This window comes from Pelodiscus sinensis, chromosome 5, assembly GCF_052426305.1.
Source record: "Pelodiscus sinensis isolate ZL-2025 chromosome 5, ASM5242630v1, whole genome shotgun sequence".
Lineage (NCBI taxonomy): Eukaryota > Metazoa > Chordata > Testudines > Trionychidae > Pelodiscus > Pelodiscus sinensis.
Window position 1 is genome coordinate 120,953,729 of NC_143056.1, and position 25,286 is coordinate 120,979,014.

Consider the following 25,286-nt stretch of genomic DNA (forward strand, 5'->3'; position numbering starts at 1 on the left):
CTCTGGTGCTCCGGAGCTAGGGAAGGTTGCAGCCGTGCTGCCTGCTGCCTCCCTGGAGCACCGGGGTTGGCGGAGGTTGGGGGCACTATTCTGGGGCAGGGAGGGGGCAAGGGCCAGCAGCCACATTGAGGGGTTAGGGGGGGAGAGGAGGCTGGGCAGGGGCCAGCAGACCACAGTGTGGGGACAGTCATGGCTCTGGTAGATGGGGCTGGGAGGGCTTGTCTCCCCAATCATGGGGTCACCCAGTCCCCATGAACTCAAATCCTTTATTTACCTCTCCTGGCCTGCTGTGTCCCACAGCTGCAAGGCCACCCGTGTGTTATCCACCACTAAACTCTTCACCTGGTAATCCATACCTGTAGGAGAAGCGACAGCACCTGGTGATTGCAGGACAGAGCAGGGGAAATAGGGAAACGAGGCCTATAGAAAGGATCAGCTGAGTTATTTCAGTGCAACAGAAGAGCAGACACTTTGGGGCAGGGACTCTCTTTTCCTTTGTGTGGGGGAAGGGCTCAGCTTGTTTGGGGTGTTTCTGCAGTCTAAGTCAGACCCCCTGATGGGGGGAGCAAAGGGGGCAACTACCCTGCGGCCTAGTGATCCAAAAGGGCCCAGGGCTCCCAGGTGCTGGAGCCCCATGTGGTGCAGTCCAGACGATGCTGAAGGCAGGTGGGGGAGGCAGTGCGGTCTGGGCAGCGCTGACGGCTGGCTGCTCTGGACCGTCCCCCTTTCCTCTCAAGGTCCTGCCCCTTCTGGGAGCACAGAGCCAGCTCCCCACCTTCCCAGGGGCCAGCAGTTTTATCAGCCTCCCTCATGACAGGGAAGGCACCAGGCCTTCCCAACTCTCTCTTTTCTCTTTCTCTTCCCCAGAATTTGCATGGGTGGCCGTTGGTCAGACAGTGCCCTGGATAGTTCCGGGATTAACCAGCCAGCCTGAGAAGGTCTTTAAGGTATCTCAGGTTGGGCAGCCCAGAATCACTAATCCTTTTTGGAAAATCTTCACCACAATTGGTCAGTGCCGACAGCATGTTGAGTGCTGCGTGGGACATACAGGAGAGAAGGCCCTGATGGGTAACTCTGCACTGCCGTGGAGCAGAGGGGGGGGGGGTCATTTCTAGCTTCACCAAGGGGATCATTCTAGCTTCCTTTTTTATGTGCCATTACGTCCCGCATTTCCCAGGCGCAGTGGTGTAGCGAGGGTTTTATGCGCCCGGGGCAAAGGCAAAATTTGCGCCCCCCGATCATTTGTTACTGTGTATATATATTTTTTCCCCCGCCCAGATACACCCGAAGGTGCGTGAATGGAGGTGACTGGGTAAAGCGTATTCCTGCCACCATTCGCGCTAAAACACACAGGCTGTGTCTACACTGGCCCCTTCTTCGGAATAGCCATGCTAATTTAGAACTTTGGAATGGGGAAATGCACGGGGGATTTAAATATCCCCCGCGGGATTTAAATAAACATGGCCGCCGCTTTTTTTCCGGCTTGGGGAAAAGCCGGAAAAGAGCGTCCAGACTGGCGCGATCCTCCGGAATAAAGCCCTATTCCGAGAGGATCTCTTATTCCTACTTGAATATTCCTTGAAGTAGGAATAAGAGATCCTCTGGAATAGGGATTTATTCCGGAGGATCGCGCCAGTCTGGACGCTCTTTTCCGGCTTTTGCCCAAGCTGGAAAAAAAGCGGCGGCCATGTTTATTTAAATCCCGCGGGGGATATTTAAATCCCCTGTGCATTTCCCTATTCCAAAGTTCTAAATTAGCATGGCTATTCCGTAGAAGGGGCCAGTGTAGACGTAGCCACACAGTATAACCTCAACGCTGTCAGTATAACATAACTATCGTCCTATTTACTTGCTGAAGGTTTCGCTGAAACCTTTTCACAGTCGACTGTTGGAATATATACAAAATAAGAAATAATAAAAAAGTTAACAAATGATGTAACTTTTGGCAGTTAAATTGGTGCCCCTCCAAGTGTAGTGCCCAGGGGCAACTGCCCTCCTCCTGCCCCCGCCATCCCTCGCTATGCCACTGCCCAAGCCAGAGGCTCCCAGCGCGGTGACCTGGCAGCACAGGGGCGGGAGGTTTTCCCTTACCAATGGTCGCATTGATCTCAGCCAAGAACCTGTCATAACAAAAGCGATGGATGAAGGAGCTCTTGCCAACACCAGAGTTGCCCACAAACACCACTTTGAAGAGACGCTCTGGGGAAGAGGCGGCTGCAACAGGTGTCTGAATTTGGGGAGAACAGGGCAGGAAGGGAAGAGAGTTAGTAGAAAACAAGGTCTGAGTTGTGCGTTACGGTCCAGGACCCCAGCTAGTGTAAATCAATGGAGACCGAAGGCAGTTGGTAAGGTTTGGGGAAAGGAAGAGCCCTAAAGGACGAGACTTACTGTGGCTTCAGTGCCAAGGGGCCGCCCACGGAGGGACAATGGCGCATCATCCAATTCAGCTGCTGTTTGCCTCTGGTTGACATCCCCCTTTGGAGCCATCCATGGGTGCCCATCCGCCCCTGTCATTTGCTGCTGCTCTTGCCCTCTGCCTGAGCTGCTGCTCTCTCCAAAGCTCCTGCTGCTTCCTTTTCCCTTCTTCACTGTGGTCGAGGTGTCCAGGAGGCATTTACAGCTCTTCTTGTTGGGCTCTTCCACAGCCACATCCTCCAGCAAAGGGAGAGGAAGATCCCCAGGAACCAGCTGCCTGTCCCCAGACCCAGGAGTGCCCCAGAGATGGGATTGGAGAGGTGGGGAGAGTAGAAATGTTCAATGTGAGTGTGACCAAGTTAGCGCACACAGAATACTGATTGGGATGCTCTCTCTCTCCCTCTCTCTGGCTATGTCTACACTACGGAGTTTTTTTCTGGAATCCCAGAAAAAACTCTGACTCATCCAGGGAATGCATAAGCTCTTCTAAAAATGTTTTCGGAAGAGCAGACGCACTCTTTTGAAAGCCCTGTAAACCTTGTTTCAGGAGGAAGAAGCGCTCTTCTGACAAGAGGAGGTTTTTCCGAAATTTGGCCCAATGTAAATGGGCCAAATTTCAGAAAAGCCTCTTCTGAAAAAAGAATCGGAAAAAGGTATGCAATTTGCAGAGCACAATTTGTATACCTTTTTCCAAAAAAGAAGTGTAGTGTAGACACAGCCTCTAAGATACAAGACCGATTTTACCCCTAGGGAAGGAGCGGGACGAGAAGACACAGTACATGTCCCAATTCTGCACTTATGCCCAAGCTTTGAGAGTTTGTAAGACTGGGGTTTGAGACTATGGCTCTTCTCCTCATGTTGTACAGGTTCAGGGCCTCTTAATGGAGCAAAACTCAAAGAAAACTCCAAGATGGTAGCAATAAGATCCTGGCACTAGCCGGGGTATGGACAGGCTGACTAAGAGTCCATTTTCAAACAGCAACTATCTGTGTTGTAATTACAGCAGCTAAAAAATCAAAAACAAAATAACCTAAAAACTAGCAGCCACCCAAAAAACACCCCCCAAAACAAGAACGGGGGAATTTCAGGAAAATGAATCGTGACCAGCTGTGTGCGGCAGATTTCTGAAAAGAGCAATTTTGGTTTATTTAAATTTTTTATGATTTTTTTTTTAAAGATAGGACGTTTGTTTTCACTGGGATGTTTCATTTGTTTTTCAGTATTTGGTTCTCACCCATAGGCCCTTCTCTTATCCTGCCATTTCTTTTCTCTCTTGCCACAGGAAAAGGGAAGGAAAAACAGAGGAGAAAGTAGGAGGAGGGGAGGCAGGAGGAAAAACAAGACCCTGCAAGAACGACTCTGGTTTTCAGTTTCTAATTTCATCCAGCGTGTGTGTCTTAGAACAGGTCCGTTCTTAGCAGCCGCTGTTCAGCGGCATGCTCACATTTCACCCAACGTCTCCAAGTGCAGGGGGCTGGATTTAGTAACTTCTCACTGGCCCTTCCAATCCAGCATGGCTATGATCCTGTCCCTGACCACTGTTAGCTCTGCAGCCAGCTCTAAGAAAAGGGTTTTATCACCACACAGAACCTGTGAGGGAAGACTGAAAGAACTGGGCTTGTTTAGTTTAGAAAAGAGAAGACTGAGAGGGAACATGGTAACAGTTTTCAAGTATCTAAAAGGGTGTCACAAGGAGGAGGGAGAAAAATTCTTCTCCTTGGCCTCTGAGGATAGAACAAGAAGCAATGGGCTTAAACTGCAGCCAGGGAGGTTTAAGTTTGACATTAGAAAAACTTCCTAATGATCACAGTGGCTAAACACTGGAATAAACTGACTAGGGGGTTGTGGAATCTCCACCACTGGAGATATTTAAGAGCAGGTTAGACAGACACCTGTCAGGGATGGTCTAGAGTCTAGATGGTGCTTGGTCCTGCCATGATGGCAGGGGACTGGATTTGATGACCTCTCAAGGTCCCTTCCAGTTCTAATATTCCATCATTGTATGATTCTACGAATGAAATTCCTGCCAGGAAAAGCTCACACACAGGCTCCAGCTCATGGAGAACAGAAATGTGCATGACCCTCCCTCTACTAAAGCTGCTGCACAAGCACAACAGGCTGGAATATGGGATTGAGAGACCTCTTCAGAAAAGGATTTTTTAACACAAGCCCACTGATAGCTTGGGTGGAGAGGTGCCACTGCAAGTTCACAGGCTCTCCTGTGGTTATAGCAATTCTTAAGTAACATGGGATAGTTCAAGAGCAGGAATGGGAACAGAGGGTATGTCTACACTACAAAGTTAATTCGAACTAACGGATGTTAGTTCGAATTAACTTTGATAGGCGCTACACTAGCGCTCCGCTAGTTCAAACTTAATTCGAACTAGCGGAGTGCTTAGTTCGAACTAGGTAAACCTCATTGCACAAGGACTAAGCCTAGTTCGAACTTACTAGTTCGAATTAAGGGCTGTGTAGCCCCTTAATTTGAACTAGTGGGAGGCTAGCCCTCCCCAGCTTTCCCTGGTGGCCACTCTGGGCACCACCAGGGAAACTCGTATGCCCCCCTCCCGGCCCTGGAGCCCTTAAAGGGGCACGGGCTGGCTACGGTGCCCGTGCCAGGTGCAAGCCTGCCAGCACCCAGCCAGCAGACCCTGCACCTGGCACGCCATGAGCCAGCCACCCGATGCCCCCCAGCCCTCCGCCTCTTCCCGGGACCAGGCTGGCGGCTCTCGGCTCTCGGGAGCCTGGCCAGGACCGCAAGAGGCGGGCACCCGCCTGGTCTAGTGCAGACATCGTGGACCTCGTCCACGATCTCCACACTAGGCACAGGAAAGTGGCCGTCTAGGGCAGGATAGCTGCCAGCCTGGCCACCCGGGAGCAGGTTTGCATGAAAATCAGGGTGGTCCACTGAGACTCCCGACCCTGAGCCCTGAGCTTAGAATGGCCGTACTGGGTCAGACCAAAGGTCCATCTAGTCCAGTAGCCTGTCTGCCGACAGCAGCCAACCCTAGGGACCCTGGAGGGGATGGACCGAAGAGAATGACCAAGCCATTTGTCTCGTGCCGTCCATCTCCAGCCTTCCACAAACAGAGGCCAGGGACACCATTTCTACCCCCTGGCTAATAGCACTCCATGGACCCAACCTCCATGACTTTATGTAACTTCTCTTTAAACTCTGTTCTAGTTCTAGCCTTCACAGCCTCCTGCAGCAAGGAGTTCCACAGGTTGACTATTTGTTTTGTGAAGAAGAACTTTCTGTTGTTAGTTTGAAGCCTGCTACCCATTCATTTCATTTGGTGTCCTCTAGTCCTTCTATTATGGGAACTAATGAAGAACCTTTTATTTATGCACCCTCTCCACACCACTCATGCTTTTATATACCTCTATCATATCCCCCCTCAGTCTCCTCTTTTCTAAGCTGAGAAGTCCTAGTCTCTTTAGCTTCTCTTCATATGGGACCTGTTCCAAACCCCTGATCATTTTAGTTGCCCTCCCCTCTCCCACCCTCTCTCTTCCCCTCTCTCACCTTCTTTTCCCAGTCTCCCCGAGTTTTGTTCAATAAAGAGAGTTTCTATTTTTGAACACACGTGTCCTTTATTTTGAACATCAGGAAGGGGGGCTAGGGAGGGGTAAGTGGAAGGAGGTGAGGGAGGAAAGGGGTATGAGCCCCCGATGGGGAGGACTGGGCTGGCTCTGCGGGCTCCTCAGGGTGGAAACTCTCCTGAAGCCCCTTGATTGACCCCCCCCCCCTCCAGATGGCAGCCTGCAGCAAGTGCAGCCGGGCTGATGGCTGAGTGCTGTGATGTGCCGAGTGTGGGCACTCAGGGCACTCCAAGCCAGGACTGCTTTGCAAGCAGGGAACCCCTGAGAACTGTCTATCCGGGGTGGGGGTTGGGTCCCTTTAAGCACAGCCCTCGGCTAGCCTGAGGCAGCAGCTCCACGCTCTAAATCCTAATCTGATGCCCTGCCGGCACTGCTTCCGGCCATCCTTAACCTCAGTTCAGGGTCCACTCAGTGTGGACATGCTAGTTCGAATTAGCAAAATGCTAATTCGAACTAGCTTTTAAGTCTAGATGCACTAATTCGAATTAGCTTAGTTCGAATTAACTAATTTGAACTAAGTTAGTTCGAATTAGCGCTGTAGTGTAGACATACCCAGAAAGATGATCAAACCTCCTTTCTTACCTCCCCCACAACTGCCAACCCTCTGCCCCACTAAACCTTTTGGGTCATCACGTGCTGGCAGCTGAGTGCTGGGTTTCCAAGAGAACAGCTCCTGAAAAGAGTGGGGAGACAGTATCTCCGGACCTGGCTGGCCCCATGGTGCAGAATCATAGCAAGAGGCTGTGGGATTGGGCCTGGCTCGTTCCAATTCCCAGCAGGTGATTTGCTCAGATGTTGTAAGCCAGACTTTTACCAGGGGCTTAAATACGTGGCCACTAAAGCTGCTGGGGTAACAAAGGGGTTTGCACACACGGTCTGGGAAACAGGCTCGTGGATAAAGGCATATGCGCCTTCCAGGAGTTAACTACAGACTCTTCCAGGGGCCGGGGGAAAATTGGGCCAACCCAATTGCAGATTATGTCTTGAAACGAGTCCTTGTGATTGAAGTAATTCAGCCACGTTAGTAGCAACAAGAGGCAACCCTAGGTGAGGTCAGCTCTGTAGCCTTGTCTGCATGGAGGATTCACCCTGATTCCAACCATTGGCAGCCAGCCACCCATGTTGCTGCACCAGGGCAAGCCCCGTGTGTACAAAGAACACTGGCAAGCCATTCCTGTCCCTAGCAAGCTGCCACCCCCCAATCTCCAACCCATTCCTGGCCCACATTGTAGGGAGCAGACACAGGACACAGCTGGTCCAGCAGGCTGGCTCCGCTGACCACAGACATATGGCACACGACTAACACAACACACATTCCTGTCTAACCGTTTGACCGGCTTGTCCTCCAACAGGTATTTGCCTATCGCTGACCCTTTCTTCCACAGGGGTCTTTTGCTTGGAAGTGCCTGGAAATTAAAGAGAGGGGATGAAAAGCGCAATTAGGATCCATCGACTAAATGACCAAGCACCAGATGGCACCAGCTCAAACCCTACTAAGTGAATGGCAGCTCCTGCTTCTCAAAGGTGATGGCTTTTCAATCCTTTAAGGGCTTTGGGATGTACGACAAGGGCAGGTCTACACTACAGAGTTCTTTCGAAATAACTCCCGCTAATTAGAAATAACAAGGTGAGCGTCCACACAGCAAGTCCGTTATTTCAAAATTATTTCAAAAGAATGGGCTTGGTTTTTCAAAATAATTACTCCTCATAGAATGAGGGGTTATGTCTGTTTCGAAATTGCTATTTCAAAATAGGGTTAGTGTGGACGCTCAGCTGCTGTTATTGTGAAATGACTACTTCCCAGAGTTATTCATAGTAATTGCTCCCCAGTGCTTCCTGGGGCTCTAAGTCAAGGTAGCGCGTCTACATTAAGGGAGCCTGCTTCAGACTAATTTCGAGGCTTCCCTGTAGTGTGGCTGTGCTATTTTGAAATAGTTATTTTTGGAGTTATTATTTTGAATTAATCACTTATTTCAAAATAACCTGATAGCATAGACAGAGACCAACTGAGTCCAGCCAATGGCTTTGGGTGGATGCACAAGCGGGATTAAAGAATGACATGCAATTAGTAGGCATAGTGGAGAGATTCAAGAGATTTTCACGGTAACCAGTACATTACATTGCTAGGCCCTGGGTCAGGAAGGTATGCAAGCATGCACCTCGCTGTAAGCACAGTGAAAATCCTCAGCCTCATCCCCAGCATGAGCACAGGTAGCTAGCTGTACATGGGACTTTCCCTACTTTGAGACAGTGACGGCAGTGTCACGAAGGGTGTTGGCAAACAGGCGTTTTCGGTGAAGTGTGGAATCGCACTGCCCTTCTGTAGGGACCGGCGTCTCCGAAAGCCAGCGGGGGAGTGGTTATTGCACATCTGCCTGTCTTCATCATGACTGCTGCACACTTGTTCACCTCCTCCCATCCTGTGTGGGTATTGCAGCAGATGGAAAGAGGCTGGTGCTTGCACGATGTGGGAAGCTACACGTGCTCCATAGGAACAACAGGCAAGAAAAATCACTTTGTTTTTATCTACGAAAGCCTATGCCCAAATAAATCTGTTAGTCCCGAAGGTGCCACAGGACTCCTCATTCTTTTTGCAGGTACAGGCTAACATGGCTCCCCCTCTGAGATGTGTCCAGTAGGGGTCTTCATAACAATGTCCATGTGTGTCTACGGAGAACATTTCACAGAGCCCCTGTTGTGATAATTGGGCTGACAAAGTTACCAGAGTCACAAGCTCTCTTGGAAGACGTATATGGAAGTTTGTAAACTATAACAATAACCGGCAATAACAAATGTGGATGGGAAGTAGGTCAAGTTGTTGTCAGTAGGGACTGTTATAAATAGGTGCAAGAGAATGGAGACTAAACCATTTCAAACACAAAAGGCCACATTGACGTAACTGTGCTGAACTCCTGCTTGGCAGCAACAGAAGATGCAGAATTGGGAAGCAATGAACCAACATCGGCGTGTCAGGTTTTAGGGCCAGACTGGCAGAGCAAACAATAAGGGTACGTCTACACTGGCCCCTGGTATAGGATATTTCACCTACCACTTCCTTTGTAGAGCCTTAGAGAGAGAGACCTTTGAGGGAGAAAAGAGAAGAGCAGATGGAGGCTACTGGAGCTAGCTTTGCCCTCAGGGCTACCACCACCACCTCCTGGGACACCACAACTTCATCATCCAAATCCTGAGAGATGTCCTGTCCAAGCAAAGCCAGAGAGAGGGAACCAGATGACATCACCACCCCTACCAGCTACCCCGGAATCCCAACCACCCTGAGGTGAAATGGGATGAGATTAACAGTGGCAGCAGCAACAGTTCTAGCTCATCTCAATGAGCCTCTCTTTTACCTAAAGAGACACTTATTACCCTCTCTGGTACCCCCAAAGGCCACTACACTAGGAAACTATTTCAAAATTAGTAAATTCAGATGAACAAATCCCAATTTAACAAATTCAAACTAGCGTGTCCACGCTATGAGGAAGCCTCGAAATTAGTCCAAGGCAGGCTCCCTTAATGTGGGCACTCTTTCTCGGACTTAGAGCCACAAGAAGCACTGGGGAATAATTCGTTCAAATGTCTCTGGAGAATAGTTATTTCGAAATAGTGGCACTGGAGTGCCACACTACTGCTATTTCGAAATAACTGTTGGGGAACTAGCCTTATTCCTGATGGAAAGCAGGAGTACAGATTTTGAATGCCACAGCTCATTTATTTCAAAATAATGGGGTTGGTCGTGTGGACGCTCTGCTTATAAATTCGACCTTGGGGGGTGTTATTTCGAAATAAGTCCTCGTGTAGACCAGAGCTAAGGGCCTGTCAGACTGGTCTCTAAAATCTCACTCCAGCTAAAGGGAAAGGGATCAAGGGGTGTTATTAAAATCAAACCCTTATTTAATGCTTTACATTTCAAATGCTTTAATGGGTTTTTTTCTTTATCTTTAATTAATAGTTAAAAGGATTTTAATGGTATTTTGCCATGGTACTAAGCAGGCTAAGGGCTCAATATGACAAGCCCCAAACCTCATTTAACACTGTTTAATCTTGGAAATGACTAGGTTAATTTATCTTCTATCTAAATTAATACCATACATCACTGCAGCTTTTTAATGGCATTTCTCATTTTTAGCCTAGTGTGACTGACCCCTTCCCCTGCAGCCAGCCTCCCAGAGCGCATGAGCGAAAAGCTATTTAAGAAAATAAACAAGCCTGTGAGGTAGGGAAGTTCCCACAAATAGAGCCCCTCAGTGATTTGACGGAGGGCTTGCTGGGTGTCTATAGGAAATTAAACTCAGGTCTTTTAAATCCCAGGCTAGCATGCTAACCACCCAATGAGTCTGACTCTCCTCATCCAGGTAGCCCTCATCCACACCAAGAGAGACAAGGCGTGGAGGAGGAAGTGTGCTCCCTACCTGGGATTAGAGGCGGAGTAAGGTCTCTCCTCCAGAGATGCAGCATTTTGGAGGCCTACAGGCACTAACACACAATTTGGGGAGGAAGAAGAAGAGGGAGCCAGGGGAGGATGTGGGAGTGGGTTGATAACCTACTCAGCTTCAGCAGAAGCAGCTTTTCTTGCCCTAGAAAACTCTCCTGCAAGTGGCTCAGTGCTCCCAGGGTAGGGATGTAAAACCTGCCTACAACAGTTAACCAGTTACATGATTTGTTTAACCAGTTAACCACCAGCCACATAGGTTGCTCTGCTCCTGGCCCAGCTGCAGCTGGGAAGGGGAGTGGGGACAGGAAGAGCTGCTCCGGCGGGTCCTGCTATGGTTGCAGAAAGGGTCCAGCTGGCAGAGCCAGTTAACCAGTTGCCTTGTAAGCAGGTCAATAAACCGCCTACTTACTGAATAACCAGTTAACCTCTTACATCCCTGTCCCAGGGGTTGTGCTTCGCATGCACACAGCCTTGGCTGGGATATTTACCTGCCACACCCCAATAAAAAAATCCCACCCTCCACCCTCAAACAACCCTTCTTACTAGATTCCATCCCCAGGCAAGTTTTAAAAAGATAATTAAATAGGGAACAGTAGCTTCTCAGGCGACAACAATTCTAAATCCATGTTATTTTAAAATAGTTTTCTGGACTCAAGAGCTAAGTTCAACAGCAAGTTAAAAATATTACCATAGAAAATAAACTTTTGGGGCCAGATCTCAGCCCAGTGGAAACCAGCACAGAGAGCTGCTCTGCCCAGACCCCAGTGGGACTGAAGAGCTGGCTCTATTTCCAGAGCCTGGCAAAGGAAAAGTCTTTAAATATACACTGTGCCAATGCCCTAGCGCACATGGGATCTGGTTATAGAAAGCAGTTCTGCTGGATATTAGATTATATCCTGACTCTTAGGCAGCCACAGATCATTTATCCCCCACCCTAAGGATTCAAAGCACCTTTGGTAACCCATTTCAAGGAGCTTATATTACAATGTGGGTTCAAATCTTCCTCCCAGGGTGAAACAAAGCACTACAGGCACTCAGTCACAGACGGAGGAGGAAACATGCAGGGGTGTGAGGGAGGAACAGCAGTTGAAATGTGTGTGTGTGTTCTTCCAGCACTTGGAATCATGCGTGTTTGGACCATCCCCATCATGTGTGTCATATGAGTGTTGGGCAAGCCGGCAGAGCTCTTCTGTCACCTAGGGAACTCAGGTTAGTCCTGGGTAATCGGTTACCTGCCAGCCCAACCCAGAGAGTAAATGCTGCCTACAAAAGAAATACCTAGTTCTTTTAAAAAAAAAAAAAAAAAGAGAGAGAGCGAGAGAGAGAGACCGTTTCTGGGATTTTTTTCTCATTGGTTGTCAGGCTTTTATTAGCTTGTTGGCTTCACGCAACTTTGGTATTTTACATAGATGGTACAAACACAAAGATGACATCACAATGGTACAATACACAATGTCAACAAGGCATTGGGTTCCATGAAGACAACAGAATACATAGACTTACTATGGGTGGAGGGAAGGCATGTCCTTCAGTTCTCCTTCACGTTCCACCACTGGCATGTCCTGGCAGTCTAGGTCCCAGTGCCTTGCTAGTGGTGAACAGAGGAATCTTGCCTGATCAGGACAGCACCTTCGCTAACACATACCACACACATATAACAACATGGCCAGGGAGCACTGGGACATCTGGATCTAAAAGGAGTCTGTACTGCTTCAGCTGAGGGATTGGAGCGGTTTGTTCATGAACCTATGTATGTGGTCTAGCCACTAGAGGGAGATGCAAAGCCACACCATATTAGTGGGGCCTGCACAAACATACCCATGGCTAGAGCCCTGTGCGGCTACAAAATTTGTATTTACATCTGCATCTGCAAAAATGATCTCTGGACATCTGCATCCATAGCCACAGAGGTGGAGACACATGGCTATAAAGCAGATATTCACACATTTTCAGGGTTCTAGATACAACATTTATATTCATATCCATATCTGCAAAAATGACCCATGGATATCCGCATCTGCCAGGATGTGGCAGGGGATATAAAGCAGATATTCATGGATTTGCAGGGCTCTGCCCACGGCAATGTTAGACGCTTTTAGGAAGGAGGAGGGATAAACCCCTTCCCAAAAGAGTGCAGGGAGAGTCCGGGGGCTTGTTGCAGTTTGACATATACAGTCCCATATCCCTCGCTCTATCCCATGTGTTTGTTCCTTACCCCTCCATTTCACAGAAATAACATTATCCTTCCTAAGATTTACAAAGAGCTAACATTTTTAAATTATTTTTGCATATTTAAAAATACATATGTTCCCTCTCCATGAGGGGCTCTGTTACACACATGCCAGAACCACAGAAAATGTATAAAAGGCCCTATAGCTGTGCAGATAGATAGAACCTGCATCACCCTCCAATAGGTACAGTCCCTGTAACGGAACCGTGGCAAATCAATGTTCCTGACAGCCTCACAGTCATTGAATTACGCTTCATAGTGATATGAGATGTGGACTGGTCGACCAACAGAATTCCTGCCTTTAAAAGCAGCAAGCTGTTTCACTAGCCCAATATTAATTGGAACACTAGGCTAGGATGTCCGACATCCCCTCAGCTAGGGAAACCACCATGGAAAGAAAGCCCTGCATTCAGAAATACACACAGAGGCTTTGAAAGCAGTTCCCATTATAACCTGCCCAGGTTACCAATTCTTTCCTGAGGGACAAATTATCTCATGATGTTCAATACACATTGCGCCATCGACATTACGTACAGATGCATGCACACACACTCTCTTTCTCACACACACACAATAGTTAAATGTTCAAATGGTTCAAAATAAGAGACCCAACTATTGTAACAGCTGAAGTGGCCTAGTTTTGTTTGAATGCTGAACTGATATTGTTCTGGAGCAGATTTTAACTGCTATCTATGCTATCTATGGTGGATCTAACGCTGTGGGTAACTGAGGTTTTGGTCACTAACGCTACACAGTAACATTCACATACAGGGCTAAAAAAATGGGTCTGACATAAATCAGCACCACCCCCACTGACTTCATTGCAACCTTGCAGATTTACACCCAACGAGGGTGTAAATAAGGAAGGAAAATAAGGAAATATGAGAAAAAACTGATCGGTGTTTTCCTGACTGGCAATGTTGGTTGTGGCTGAGGTTTCAATGCCACACCCAGGCAGAGGCTCTGGGACAGATTCCATTCTTAGATACAATCTGTGCCTCAGACGCACTATCTTCACATTAATGGCATCTGTGGATGGCACTTGAATAAGGTGCTAACAGTTTCCTATTGCCATCACCTCTGTCAATGAAAATACATTTAACCCCCCCTACTCAGAGACATGAGAGTCACAGTGCTGGGGCAGAAATAGCTTAGAGTGGACATGTGTCTGTAGTGTGACTGTCTGCTGAATGGACAAAAAGAACCAAACAAACTGATTCTGTTTCTGCTCTGGAGGCTATGTCTACAGTCCTTCCAAATTCACGGCCATGAAAAATGCATCACCAACCATGAAATCTGGTCTGTTGTGTGCTTTTACTCTCTACTATACAGATTTCATAGCATTTCTCAAACTGGAGGCCCTGACCCAAAAAGGAGTTGCAGGGGGCTGACAAGGTTATTTTAGGGAGGGTCGAAGTTTACTTCTGTGCTGCCTTTGGAGCTGGGTGGCCACAGAGCAGTGGCTGCTGACTGGGCGATCAGCTCTGAAGGCAGTTCCCCACCAGCAGCAGTGCAGGACGAAGATTGGCAATACCGTACCAGGCCACCTGTAGGCCTGCACTGCTGCCTTCAGAGCTTGGCAGCCAGAGTGTGGCAGCTGTTGACCAAGAGCCCAGCTCTGCAGGCAGCAGTGCAGTAAGGGTAGCAATACCCTACCATGTCAGCCTTACTTCTGCACTGCTGCTAGCAGCAGCTCTGCCTTCAGAGCTGGCTTTCTAACCAGCAGCTGCCACTCTTGAGCTGATCAGCTCTGAAGGCAGCACCGGCACCAGCAGCAGCACAAAAGTAAGGGTAGCAGTATTGCAACCCTCTCTACAATAACCATGCGACCTCCCCCACAGCTCCTTTTTGAGTAGGGACCCCTACAATGACATCACCATGACATTTCAGATGGAAATAGCTGAAATAATGAAAGATATGATTTTTAAAATGCCATGAAATTGACCAAAATGGACCATTAATTTGGTAGGTCCCTGCTACATAGACTGCCTCAGAGAGGGTTCTTTCCCACCCCCCATTTTATTTAATATCAGAAATATCAGGCCCTGACTTCCTTCGTATTGGTGGAGGATGAGGATAGCAATATCACAGCAGGATGCAATCTGAGCTGAACCTCTAGGAAGAGGAAGGGGATGCAAAAACATTTGCACCAAATGCCACTGAACCAATGCAAATGAGCTGCACTAGTGTCACAAGTGCTTTGCACTAGTACAACTGCCCCAGTCTGAAATCAAGGTAAAAGGGGAGAATGGGGACAGGCCAGATCCTCGACACAAACAGATCATTAAGAGGAAAAGCAAGGATGCCAAGAGGATGCTGTTATCATTCCACAACCACAGGAGCTTGAGAACCTGGGTCATTGTGATGGAAAAGCCTGGCATTGCAGCAGAATACTGTGAAAAAGGGGAAAGCGCTGGTTTTCCTGTTTGCATTGGACTTCGCAATAAAGTGCTCTGTTTGTATTGGGTGATTTTTCCAGGAGAGACCAGTCTCCTACCATGCCAATGGCACATGAAATCCCTACAAAAATGCCAGCAAGCAGACTGGACAACCTGAAAGACCATTACCATCTCTGGGCTACTCCAGAACAGGTGAGCTAGCACCACCTCCAGATGCCTGATGCTTTCCACCCAGGACCCAGGTGGAGCTGGAAGACTGCCTGGAACCGTGCACTCTGATAGGATGCAATCCAGCTATGACCTTGCATATACTACCAGACCATGGCCGGACACCCTCCCCCCCCCCACCAACTGGCACCACTACATGCATTCATACAGTTAGCAGCTTCAAGAAATTCCCCTGCAGGATTCTGAAACAAATACCACCCCCCAAGGCCCAGTGCAAAGTGCCACTACAATTAATTTGTTCTGAAACCATCCCTTCCTGCTTTGGGTTTTACGCCAGCCTTTCTTCCAGGAGGAGCAGCTCACAGCCAAGGTGCTGATGGGACCCCTGGAACTGATTCCCACATGCTGCCACTCCCATTTCATCATGCTGGTCTTACACTGGATTCTGGCATGGACATGCTGGATCCTCCTGACCCCAGCCCTTGGCATTGCAGCATCGCCTCCTTGCGTGCTCACTGACGCTGCTGGAAGGCTGGCCCCTCCAAGTCTCCACCCACAGAGCAAGGTGGCAGGGATGGGGAAAGAGGAGCCCTGGTTGCCTGCATGGATCTGAGCGCGGGTGAAGGGCAGGGGAAAGGAGCTTTGCTGCAGGATGAATCAGGAGCCTGCAAGGACTTCCACCTACACCACATGCTCTGACCAGTCTGGGAGGCCAGGCAGCATTCAAGTAAATACTGTGATCCCGCCAGCCTCAGGCATCATACGGTGCCAGTAGCTCTGCGCTCCCCACGATGATCACACTGTGGGTGAAGGTGAACCCCGTGGTGCTCTTCCCCTTCTTTTATTGGGTCCAAGCCCAGGGCTGGCCCACAGCATTTTGGCACCTGAGGCAGGGAGCTCAAATGACTCCCCCTCGCTTGGGCCAGCAGCAGACACCATTTTCTACACTCTGGGTCCTAGTCGCGCCCCTTCCCCCACAGTATGGCACCTGAGGCGACCAGCTCAGTTCGCCTCATGGTAGGGCCAGCCCTGTCCAAGCCCCGTCCCCCTGATTGGGAGCTTGCTGTTGCATGTCTGTGCGGCACATTTGGCAGGGCCAGGGCTGGGGCCAGGCTGGCAGGGACTGGCACAAAGGAAGCAGGGGCCAGGCCACACTACTTGCTCTAACCTCACCTGGGGCACGGGGACTGCGAAGACAGGAGCCTGCAGGCAGACGGTCCCTCTGGGACTCTCCCCTCCCATCTCCACTCAGGCTCACACAGCCTAGCCTCAGGCGCGGGATTCAGCACCAGTGCCCTTTTCCTGGGATTCCCCGGCTCGATCACAAAAACATGCCAGGGCCCCACATGTGGGCTCCCCTGGCCAATAGTCTCCAGCAGCCCCATCCCACTGGCTTGAAGGTAATCAATGCCACGCTCTCCGGAATGGGAGAGGCATGGGGAAGTCTGTCCTGCAGCGCCAGGCTTCTGGTGCGTAGGTCAGTGTCCCCCGTGGAAGTGCAGGGCCCCCGAGTGGTGACAACAGCAGCAGCAGTCGAAAGGACGGTGTTTGGGGACGAGGGTTTTCTTTTTTAGACTAACCAGCTTCTTGGCTTCGAAGGCATCTCTGTCATCTCGAAGCTTCTTGTTCATGTCTCTGCGCCAAAGGAAGGGTGGGGAGAGACAAGCAGTTACCATGCGCTCGTGGGGAGTGGGCCAATGCCAACAGTGGGACGCTCTATGAGGAGAGCTAGTTAGGGGACTATGGACACCCTTCCTGCCAGATGGTTGGGTGAGGGTCTCGGTAATGAGGGGACTCCATTGCATTCCCTTAACCAGGCAAAAAGAATAATCCCCACCACTGTGTGAATTGCGGGATGACAATTTATGGCCTTTGTGATGCAGGACGTCAAGTAGGCTGACTTGGTCCCTCAGAGAATCCATTAAATATTATCCCAGGTTCCTGGAGAGACAAAGAACTCAGATGGTGCTTCAGTAGCATTGGCACATTGGGAAACAAGTGGGCCAGAAGTGGGCCAGTGCCAATGAACCAACCCAAAGCCCTTTGGTTATTGGCTGGATGATTCCCAGCTTTATCCCTGGAAGAGTCACTAAGGCTGGAAGCCAGCAAACTCCCGCCAGAGCAAACAAGTATTCTTGGGCGAACCCATTTCTGTCTGCATGGTGGGTAATATCCCCAATCCTTCCGCCTCTTCTCTCAACACCCCCCTCACCTGAGGAGCTCCAGCTGTCGAAGAAGACTTTGCTTCTCTGTCTGCATGTTCTTAGAGACTCTAAACACATCCCTGTGTGAAGGGAGGAGGAAGAAAACAGAAAAGAAAGAAACAAAGTTGAGAAACTAGAAAGGAAGAAAAATCCCCCCTCCCTGCCTCCCAGTCTCTCATGCACACACGTGATATTGTTAGAAGTACAAGCTTGCCAACTTCAATGATAGTTCAGTGGGTAGAGCATTGGCTTGGGAGGCAGGAGACTTGTGTTCAACCCCTGGTTCTGCCACTAGCCTACTGTGTGACCTTGGTCAAGCTCCTTTCCTTCACTACAACTCAGTTACCCTACTTGTAAAATAGGGAATAGGTTGTGGCCAGCCAGAGCTTGCAGTCACAATACAGGAATAAGAGTTGGGTGGGTCAGGATGCTGGGAGGTCAGGAACTCTAAGTCAGACACTAGGAGTCAAACTGGCTGGAGATGCCAGGAAATGGAGAAGGAAGCACAAGACCTGCAGGCTGGAGCTCAGTTGCTCAGAGAGGTTCCTGCTGCTGGAATCTGTGGGCCAATTGGACCTCAGAGGCAGAGCTTCACACTGGGGCTAGGCCTTGAAGGTCCTACATAAGCTGCTGCTGGTTGGAGCGTGGCTGCTCTGATGGGCCCAGGTTTGAGACCCATGGGTCATGACATGATGCATTTCTAACAGAGGCACATAGCATTATGAGATGAAAGCTTCTGAGTATTGTGATTATTAGATAAAGGCAGAAGAGATGCACCCCACAGCGATTACCACAGATTGCAATACAATCAATGACACCATTATTGTAGCCTCTCTAGCTCCAGCTACAATCAGTTGGAGAGCAGATGAAAGAAACCCCCGTACTGCTTTACATAAACATAATGATTCTTTGCCCTTGTTCCGTGCTTTCCAGCCCAGCCTCTATTAACATGTTAATTTAGCCTGACAAGTCTAGCAGGGGGCTATTCGCCATGTGCTATCAATGGGAAAGCCATCGCAGAGGGAGGGTTATGTGTCTCCCGCAGGATTGGGTATTGAGCTCACAAAAGAGCCAGTAATCACACCCATGTCTTCACACTTCCAGTCCTATTCCTTAGCCACTAGACGCCTCCTCGTGCGGGGCACCAGGTGAGTCAGGTGGCACACGTAGCAACCCGCTTCCCCGGCAAATTCTGTAACCGCCATCCAGCCACACCTGTCTTTCTGCTCCTGTTCGCACTGAGCCTCCTTCTGGAGACGCTCCAGATGCTCCTTGGCCACCTCCAGCTCCCACTTGGTTCTCTCCAGCTGTTCCAGGAGGTTCTCATTCAGAAGCCGGAGCCGCTCGTTCTGCACCCGGGTCTCCAGCTGCTCAGAGTTCAGAGACTGGATTTCACGTTCCAGCTGTGAAAGAAGCCAACAGGATAATAAGAGCCCCCTGCTAGACTCAGGAATCCACAATCGTGCCCCAGGCCAGAAGACATGCTATCAAGGGGCTGCTCCAGTTTCAGCTGCTCAGGATGCAAACAAAAGTTGCCTGCTTTGCATTCAGTGTGCTGTAAAGCTACAAGCCAGGAGATTCAAAGCCTGCTCTCCCACATTAATCCTTCTGAATCAGCACCTCTCAGCACACAACTGTGGTACACTCACACCCTACCAGGGAACGGCAGGCTCAGAGGAGAATGGGAAAGAGGATGGTGGCGCATCAGTAACTCTGCTCATCTAACAGGCCATTAGTATTTGTTGTTTGTATTACAGGAGCACTTGCCGCTAGGCTGTGGAGCTGGAACCCAGGTGGACAGGGAGGTGCTGCACAACCAGAACAAACAGCCGCTTGTAGCCGCTCACTGCATCGGCATAAGACAAGAAACAAGATGGGTACAGGCAGGCAGATGAGGAGCACAAGGAAGCCGCAAGACGACACGGTTCTGAATGATAGGCAGCGGCCTCAGACTTTCATTGAGGCTTGTGAGTTTCAGCTTGGCTATTTGTTTGGCAGAAGCAATGAGTGAAACTAATAGAGCAGGGAACTGGAAGTCGGGCTTCTTGGAACTCTCTCAAAATACCCCCTTAAATCTCATAGCACGGCTGCCCACTTACAGACTGGAAGGAGAAGGCCTACAAGCACTTTGGCAGGGACTGACCAAAGGTGTCAGGCATCCGTTCCCATAATGATGGGTATCCAGAATGACTGGCCTACCTGCATCAGAATCGTCACAAGCAAGCCCCCTGCTGAGCCCCGGAGACAAGGAGATGTGCACTCTATTCCCCAGGCTCCAGGTCAAGCTAAGGATAAGGTGAGATCTGATCTCACGCACATACCAACCTTACTCCGGCCCCTCGAGGAGGGGATGTGTACTCTGAACTGTCTTCTTGCTGCAAGCTTATATCAGACCCTTATCTGAAAGCAAGACTGAGATAAGGCAGGATCTCATGCACGGCCACCGCACCACAGAAGACTCCCATGGAATGTAAGCATCCAACTATACCAGGTGAAGCCTGGTTCTCCTTCATGGCATGGTATGCTGAACCTGATCTAATAGGCCAAAGAGAGACAGGTGGTGTGCACAAATACTAGATCATAAGAGCCATTCATCCTGAATTTCTTGGAAGCCCACAGATGGAGCCCTTTCTCTGAGGATGCCTTACAAACACCCTCAACACTGAAATGTTTTCGCTTGCTAAGCACCGGGAGAAGACCCAGTGAATCCCAGTTACTTGTCCCCCATCTCTCTCAACCTTCCTATGTAAGAGATGGCCAGCTTTCTTCCATGCCTGTTGATTAGACAGAGCTGCTTGGTGCTACACAAGCCATGTGGATATCTGGGAACCTACTCTAGCCCTGTGCAAGGACAAGTTTGCATGTATCTACAGCAAAATCATTAGCTGGTTTGGTTATGGACTGCACACCAGGAAACCCCCAGAAGACACCCAATGAACAAAGTGTCTCTGATATTTTGCTTTTTGCAGATTTGTCTAGTCCATCGATTTCAGCTATGGCCCTCCCATCTCCTACCAACCATTTTTTAAAACCTAACTCTTCCACAAAGCATTCTAGCAGCTAGAGCTGGTCAGAAGACAGCTCATTCTTCTCCCATGCAAAATTCTGATTTTTGTTTTTTTAAATAACAAAAACAAAACAGAAATAAAGAAAAATGTTGTGCTGAAAACAGAAAAGATTGCCTTTTTCTGCAAAAAGCAATGAAATGTGTTGATGAAAGCAGAGAGATACTTTCAGTACAAATTTTTACTTAGCTGAAAACCCTATTTTTAATCCAAAAAAGTTTCAATGAGCCCGAATACCAGCTATGATGACTGCACAGCACTGGGCGTATAAACTGAACCTAGCAAGCTTGGACAGCAATTCTTCCGTGGCAGGACTGTGCTATTGGTTTGAGGCGGTTTGCCAGGAATACTTATGGCTGTGTGTATATATGTATCTATTGCCACTTGAATATGACCATGAGGGAGTCCCCTCTCAGAGCAGCAGCCCTGGTATCCCGCATGGCTGGCACTGACACGAACACCTCTGACTGGCACAAGTAATCCTTGGATTCAGTCAGCAGGCACCAGGTGGGTAATTAGCAGCGAGGAAGCTCTGAGCAGAGGGAGGAGAGCAAAACTGAGAGGCAGCCACTGAACACAAGGGTCTTGTGTAAGGTAAGCTTAGGGCCATCACTGCCACATACATGAAAATCGGGGTGAGGGGAATAGGGTAATCAGCTTTTATGTAGCTTCTCTACTCAGCCAGTGTCTTGGTCCCATCAAGCATCAGTGAAACAGGCCATCTCCAGAGCACATCACAAGGTGCTTCTTCTCCTTCACCCTGGGTTGCAAGAGTGCTGCTGCCATGCTCGGAGGGCCTGACCTAAAGCCCATTACAGACATCATTTAGTCTTGTCAACCCACAGAACCTGGGACTCAAACACAGAGCCTCATCTTGCTTTGTCACTAGCCTGATCTCCCACCCCAGTTATTGCATTTCTCTCTGCGAAGGGATGAATCCACCCACCTTAAAAAAATCCCTGAGTTTCCCATGCAGGATACATGGGGCATCCTCATGCATGCCCCCCAGATATTTAGCACTGGAGGGGAACCACTTCACTAGGGAAGAGATAGACCATGTGGACAGGAAATGGATTCTGCAAATTACAGACTGCATTCAGTCTCACTGTGCCCGTAAGGGCCACAATTTTCTGTAGTCAAGTAAGGATTTTCCTCCCCGTGTTATTTCAATGGTGGGAAATGAAGCGGATCAGACAGGTGTTCTATCTCCACTTGTCTGGTAATTTTAGCTTCACAGTCCATGGACCAGAATGGCAAATGCATTCTTCCCAAGAGGATTTGGGGATGGTCTGTCCACCCCCACATGCTTCAGAAAATATACTTATGGACACAAATGCACATAACTAAAAAATGCTTTGGACAAATTGCTTTGTGTAACCTATCAATCTTCATGTCATAGTCCCTTAGATCTGTTTATCTTATTTTGGTGTATGTATCATTATTGTGTGTGAAATTAGACGTGTGGAGTGGTTTTTATGGTTTTAAATGTGTGAATGAAAGCCATCCCAGGTGTGACCCTCAATGTCCTGATGACCAACTGTTAATCTCTTTTGTCCTTTAAGTCTTAGCAGTGGTTGGTTTGGGAAAGTCACATGTTCATCCCAACTGGCCAGGTGATTTCCCATGCAAAAAGGAATCTTTAAAAAAAATAGGAAAGTAGGAGTGTTTGGTCTTCGGTGGGCACACCCAGGAGAGTGAACCAGAAACCTCAGTGGAAGAGGAAACTTCCCTGGCTGGAAAGCTTAGCTGGGAAAGGAACAGTTTTAGGATGAGTTTGAAAAAGTTTGTACTGAGGATTTAGCGTTAAGAGTTAGCTAAGTGGTTGCTGTTATTTTTTGTTTGCAACCTACTTTGCTCTGCCTGTTCTCACTTATTACCATTTAAATCCTACGGCTTGTGCATAATAAAATCACTTTTACTATCAAGCCCAGTGTAAATGACTGTTACCTGGGGGAGCAATCAGTGTGTACATTCCCTCTTTCACTGTCAAAGGCAGCTACCTATAGAATTCATTTGGGGTTCTGATCCCATTTGGGGAGCAGTATCCCACAAAGCTGGGCCCTAAACTGCATTCTCCTTAAACCTGAAGAGATTCAGTGTTTGTACTGCTTCTCGGGGCGGGGGGGAGGGGGGGGGTGATCTCAGTTTGGCACCTTGGCCAGGGGAGACCAGTGGAGCAGAAAGGAGCAGAGAGAAACCCCAGAGAGCAGGATGGCCAATGGCAGTGGCTGTATCAGCACCCTGAGAAGCACCCCCAAGGGGTCTTCTGTGACCTCACCCCATCACAAGCATCTCTGGCAGGATATGTTTAGTCTGTGTTATCCTTAGCCCCTCCTCCCCAATAGTGAGTGAATATAATTGTTTTGATTTGTGTGGCAGGGGCCCCTCTTTCCCTGGCCTGTGTTTGGGCCAACAGCCTTCCCCCTTTGCCAGGGGTTAGGCCTGCAGCTGGTTTCTGGGGTACAGAGCCCCACTACTTCCTCTGGGACTCCTCCCCTGCTGTCTCGAGCTCTGTAGCACTTCTGGTCTGCATCTGCCTACACCTACTCTCACTCTCCACCCCCATCTGCTAACTGGGGAGGCTTTTAAAGTCCTCCAGCAGGCCTGAAGTGGAGTCAGCTGGCCCCAATCTGCCTGGGCCAGCTCCCTGCCAGCTGCTCTTAATTATTCTGCAGCCCTAATTAGGCCTTTTACCCTTTTAGGGCTGCCTTTTCTCTATGCTGTAGCAGCCCTCTGGCCTGACCTCTACTCACCTGAAGATGCCTTTTCCCTCCTTAACTTGGACTTTGGTTCCAACAGATAGTACACCTGAACTTTAGAACCATCCTCTGGATGCCAACTGCACTGTTTACAATGTGCTGCCTGCATCATGGTTATTTGCTGATATGGGCTATCATCCATGGACAGTTGTTCCTAGTCAGAATAATATCTACACAGCTACACACACACACACACACACCTAGCTGGGAGAGCTTGAAAGAGCAACCAGGGAACTCTCTTTATTACTTATTCATAGGCAATATCTATCCCAGTTCTGGAGATAGCCTAAAAATGGCCGTACTGGGTCAGGCCAATGGTTCCTCTAGCCCAGTATCCTGTCTTCTGACAGTGGCACACAATACCAGGTGCTTCAGAGGCAATGAACAGAACAAGCAATTGAGGCTGTGTCTAGACTGGCCACTTTTTCCGGAAAAGCAGCCACTTTTCCGGAAAAACTTGCCAGCTGTCTACACTGGCCGCTTGAATTTCCGCAAAAGCATGGATGATCTCATGTAAGATTGTCAGTGCTTTTGCAGAAATACTATGCTGCTCCCGTTCAGGCAAAAGTCTTTTTCCGAAAAACTTTTGCGCAAAAGGGCCAGTGTAGATGGCAGAGATTTGTTTTCCGCAAAAAAGCCCTGATCGCGAAAATGGTGATCGGGGCTTTTTTGCAGAAAAGCGTGTCTAGATTGGCCATGGACACTATTCCGCAAAAAGTGCTTTTGCGGAAAAGTGTCCTGCCAACCTAGATGCGCTTTTCCGAAAATGCTTTTAACGGAAAACTTTTCCGTTAAAAGCATTTCCAGAAAATCATGCCAGTGTAGACGTAGCCTGAGTGATCTATTCCCAGGGTCGCATCCCTGACCATCTTGGTGAATAGCTGTAGATGGACCTATCCTCCACAGAATCATAGAACACTAGAACTGGAAGGGATCTCGAGAGTTTAAGGCCCAGCTTGGTCCTCACGGCAGGACCAAGCACCATCTAGAATATATCATCCCTGAAAGATGTCTATCTAACCTGCTCTTAAATACCTCCAGAGATGGAGATTCCACAGCCTCCCTAAGCAATTTATTCAAGTGTTTAACCACCCTGACAGTTAGGAAGTTTTTCCTAATGTCCAACCTAAACCTCCCCTGCTGCAATTCAAGCCCATTGCTTCTAGTCAGGAACATATCTAGCTCTTTTTTGAAACTCATTATAATCTTGGCCTCCACTGCATCCATTGGCAATGAGTTTCACAAGCAGACTATGTGTTGTATAAAGGAAATACTTCCTTATGTTTGTTTTAAACCTGCTGCCTAGTAATGTCATTGGGGAACTCCTGAGTCTTGTGTTATGTCAAGGAGTAAACAGACTTCCTAATTCATATTTTTCATACCAGTCATGATTTTATATAACTCTATCATGTTGTCTCGTAGCCATCTCTTTTTCAAGATGAAAAGTCCTAGTCTTTTTAATCTCTTTTTATATGATTCCCCCTGCCCCTCATCTCTGCACCTTTTCCAAGTCTTTCCATTTTGAGGTGGGGTGACAAGAAATGCATACAGTATTCAGGGAGTGGAGTGTACTATGGATTTACATGGTATTTTCTGTATTATTCTCTACCCAATTCCCAACCACTTTCTTGAGTGGTAACAACTAACTTAGACACCCCCCCCCTCATTTCATATGTCTAGTTGGACTGTTTTCCAATATTCATTACTTGGCATTTATCAATTTTGAATTTCATCTGTCAGTTTGTTGCCCCATCACCCGGTTTTGCAAGATCCCTTTGTAACTCTTTGCAGTTTGCATTGGATTTAGCTATCCTGAGTAGTTTGCCATCCCACTGTTTGCCCCTTTTTCTCTTTTATAACATGGAAGCAAGTGAGGCTTCTCTATACTTTTACTTCAGCATTAGGACTGTAATGGATCCCTAACATTAGATGCCCAGGGCTTTATTCTAATGCCATTGCCAGCCAAGGTCGTTCAGTCATCATGTGGCCCTTGAAATACCTTGAGGTT

The 25,286-nt window shown here is 48.6% G+C and overlaps 1 protein-coding gene across 1 annotated transcript in view; it reads right to left on the reverse strand.

The window, feature by feature from the left end:
- CRACR2B (calcium release activated channel regulator 2B) overlaps window positions 1-25,286 on the reverse strand; it is a 72,063-nt gene that overhangs the window by 8,333 nt on the left and 38,444 nt on the right. Inside the window, exons 8-14 of the mRNA XM_075928240.2 lie at window positions 18,670-18,857; window positions 17,463-17,534; window positions 16,831-16,885; window positions 7,345-7,424; window positions 2,389-2,692; window positions 2,092-2,227; window positions 275-356 (exon numbers count right to left, since the gene is read on the reverse strand). Of these exons, the coding sequence (XP_075784355.2) occupies window positions 275-356; window positions 2,092-2,227; window positions 2,389-2,692; window positions 7,345-7,424; window positions 16,831-16,885; window positions 17,463-17,534; window positions 18,670-18,857 (917 nt within the window). The remainder of the gene's footprint in view (window positions 1-274; window positions 357-2,091; window positions 2,228-2,388; window positions 2,693-7,344; window positions 7,425-16,830; window positions 16,886-17,462; window positions 17,535-18,669; window positions 18,858-25,286) is intronic.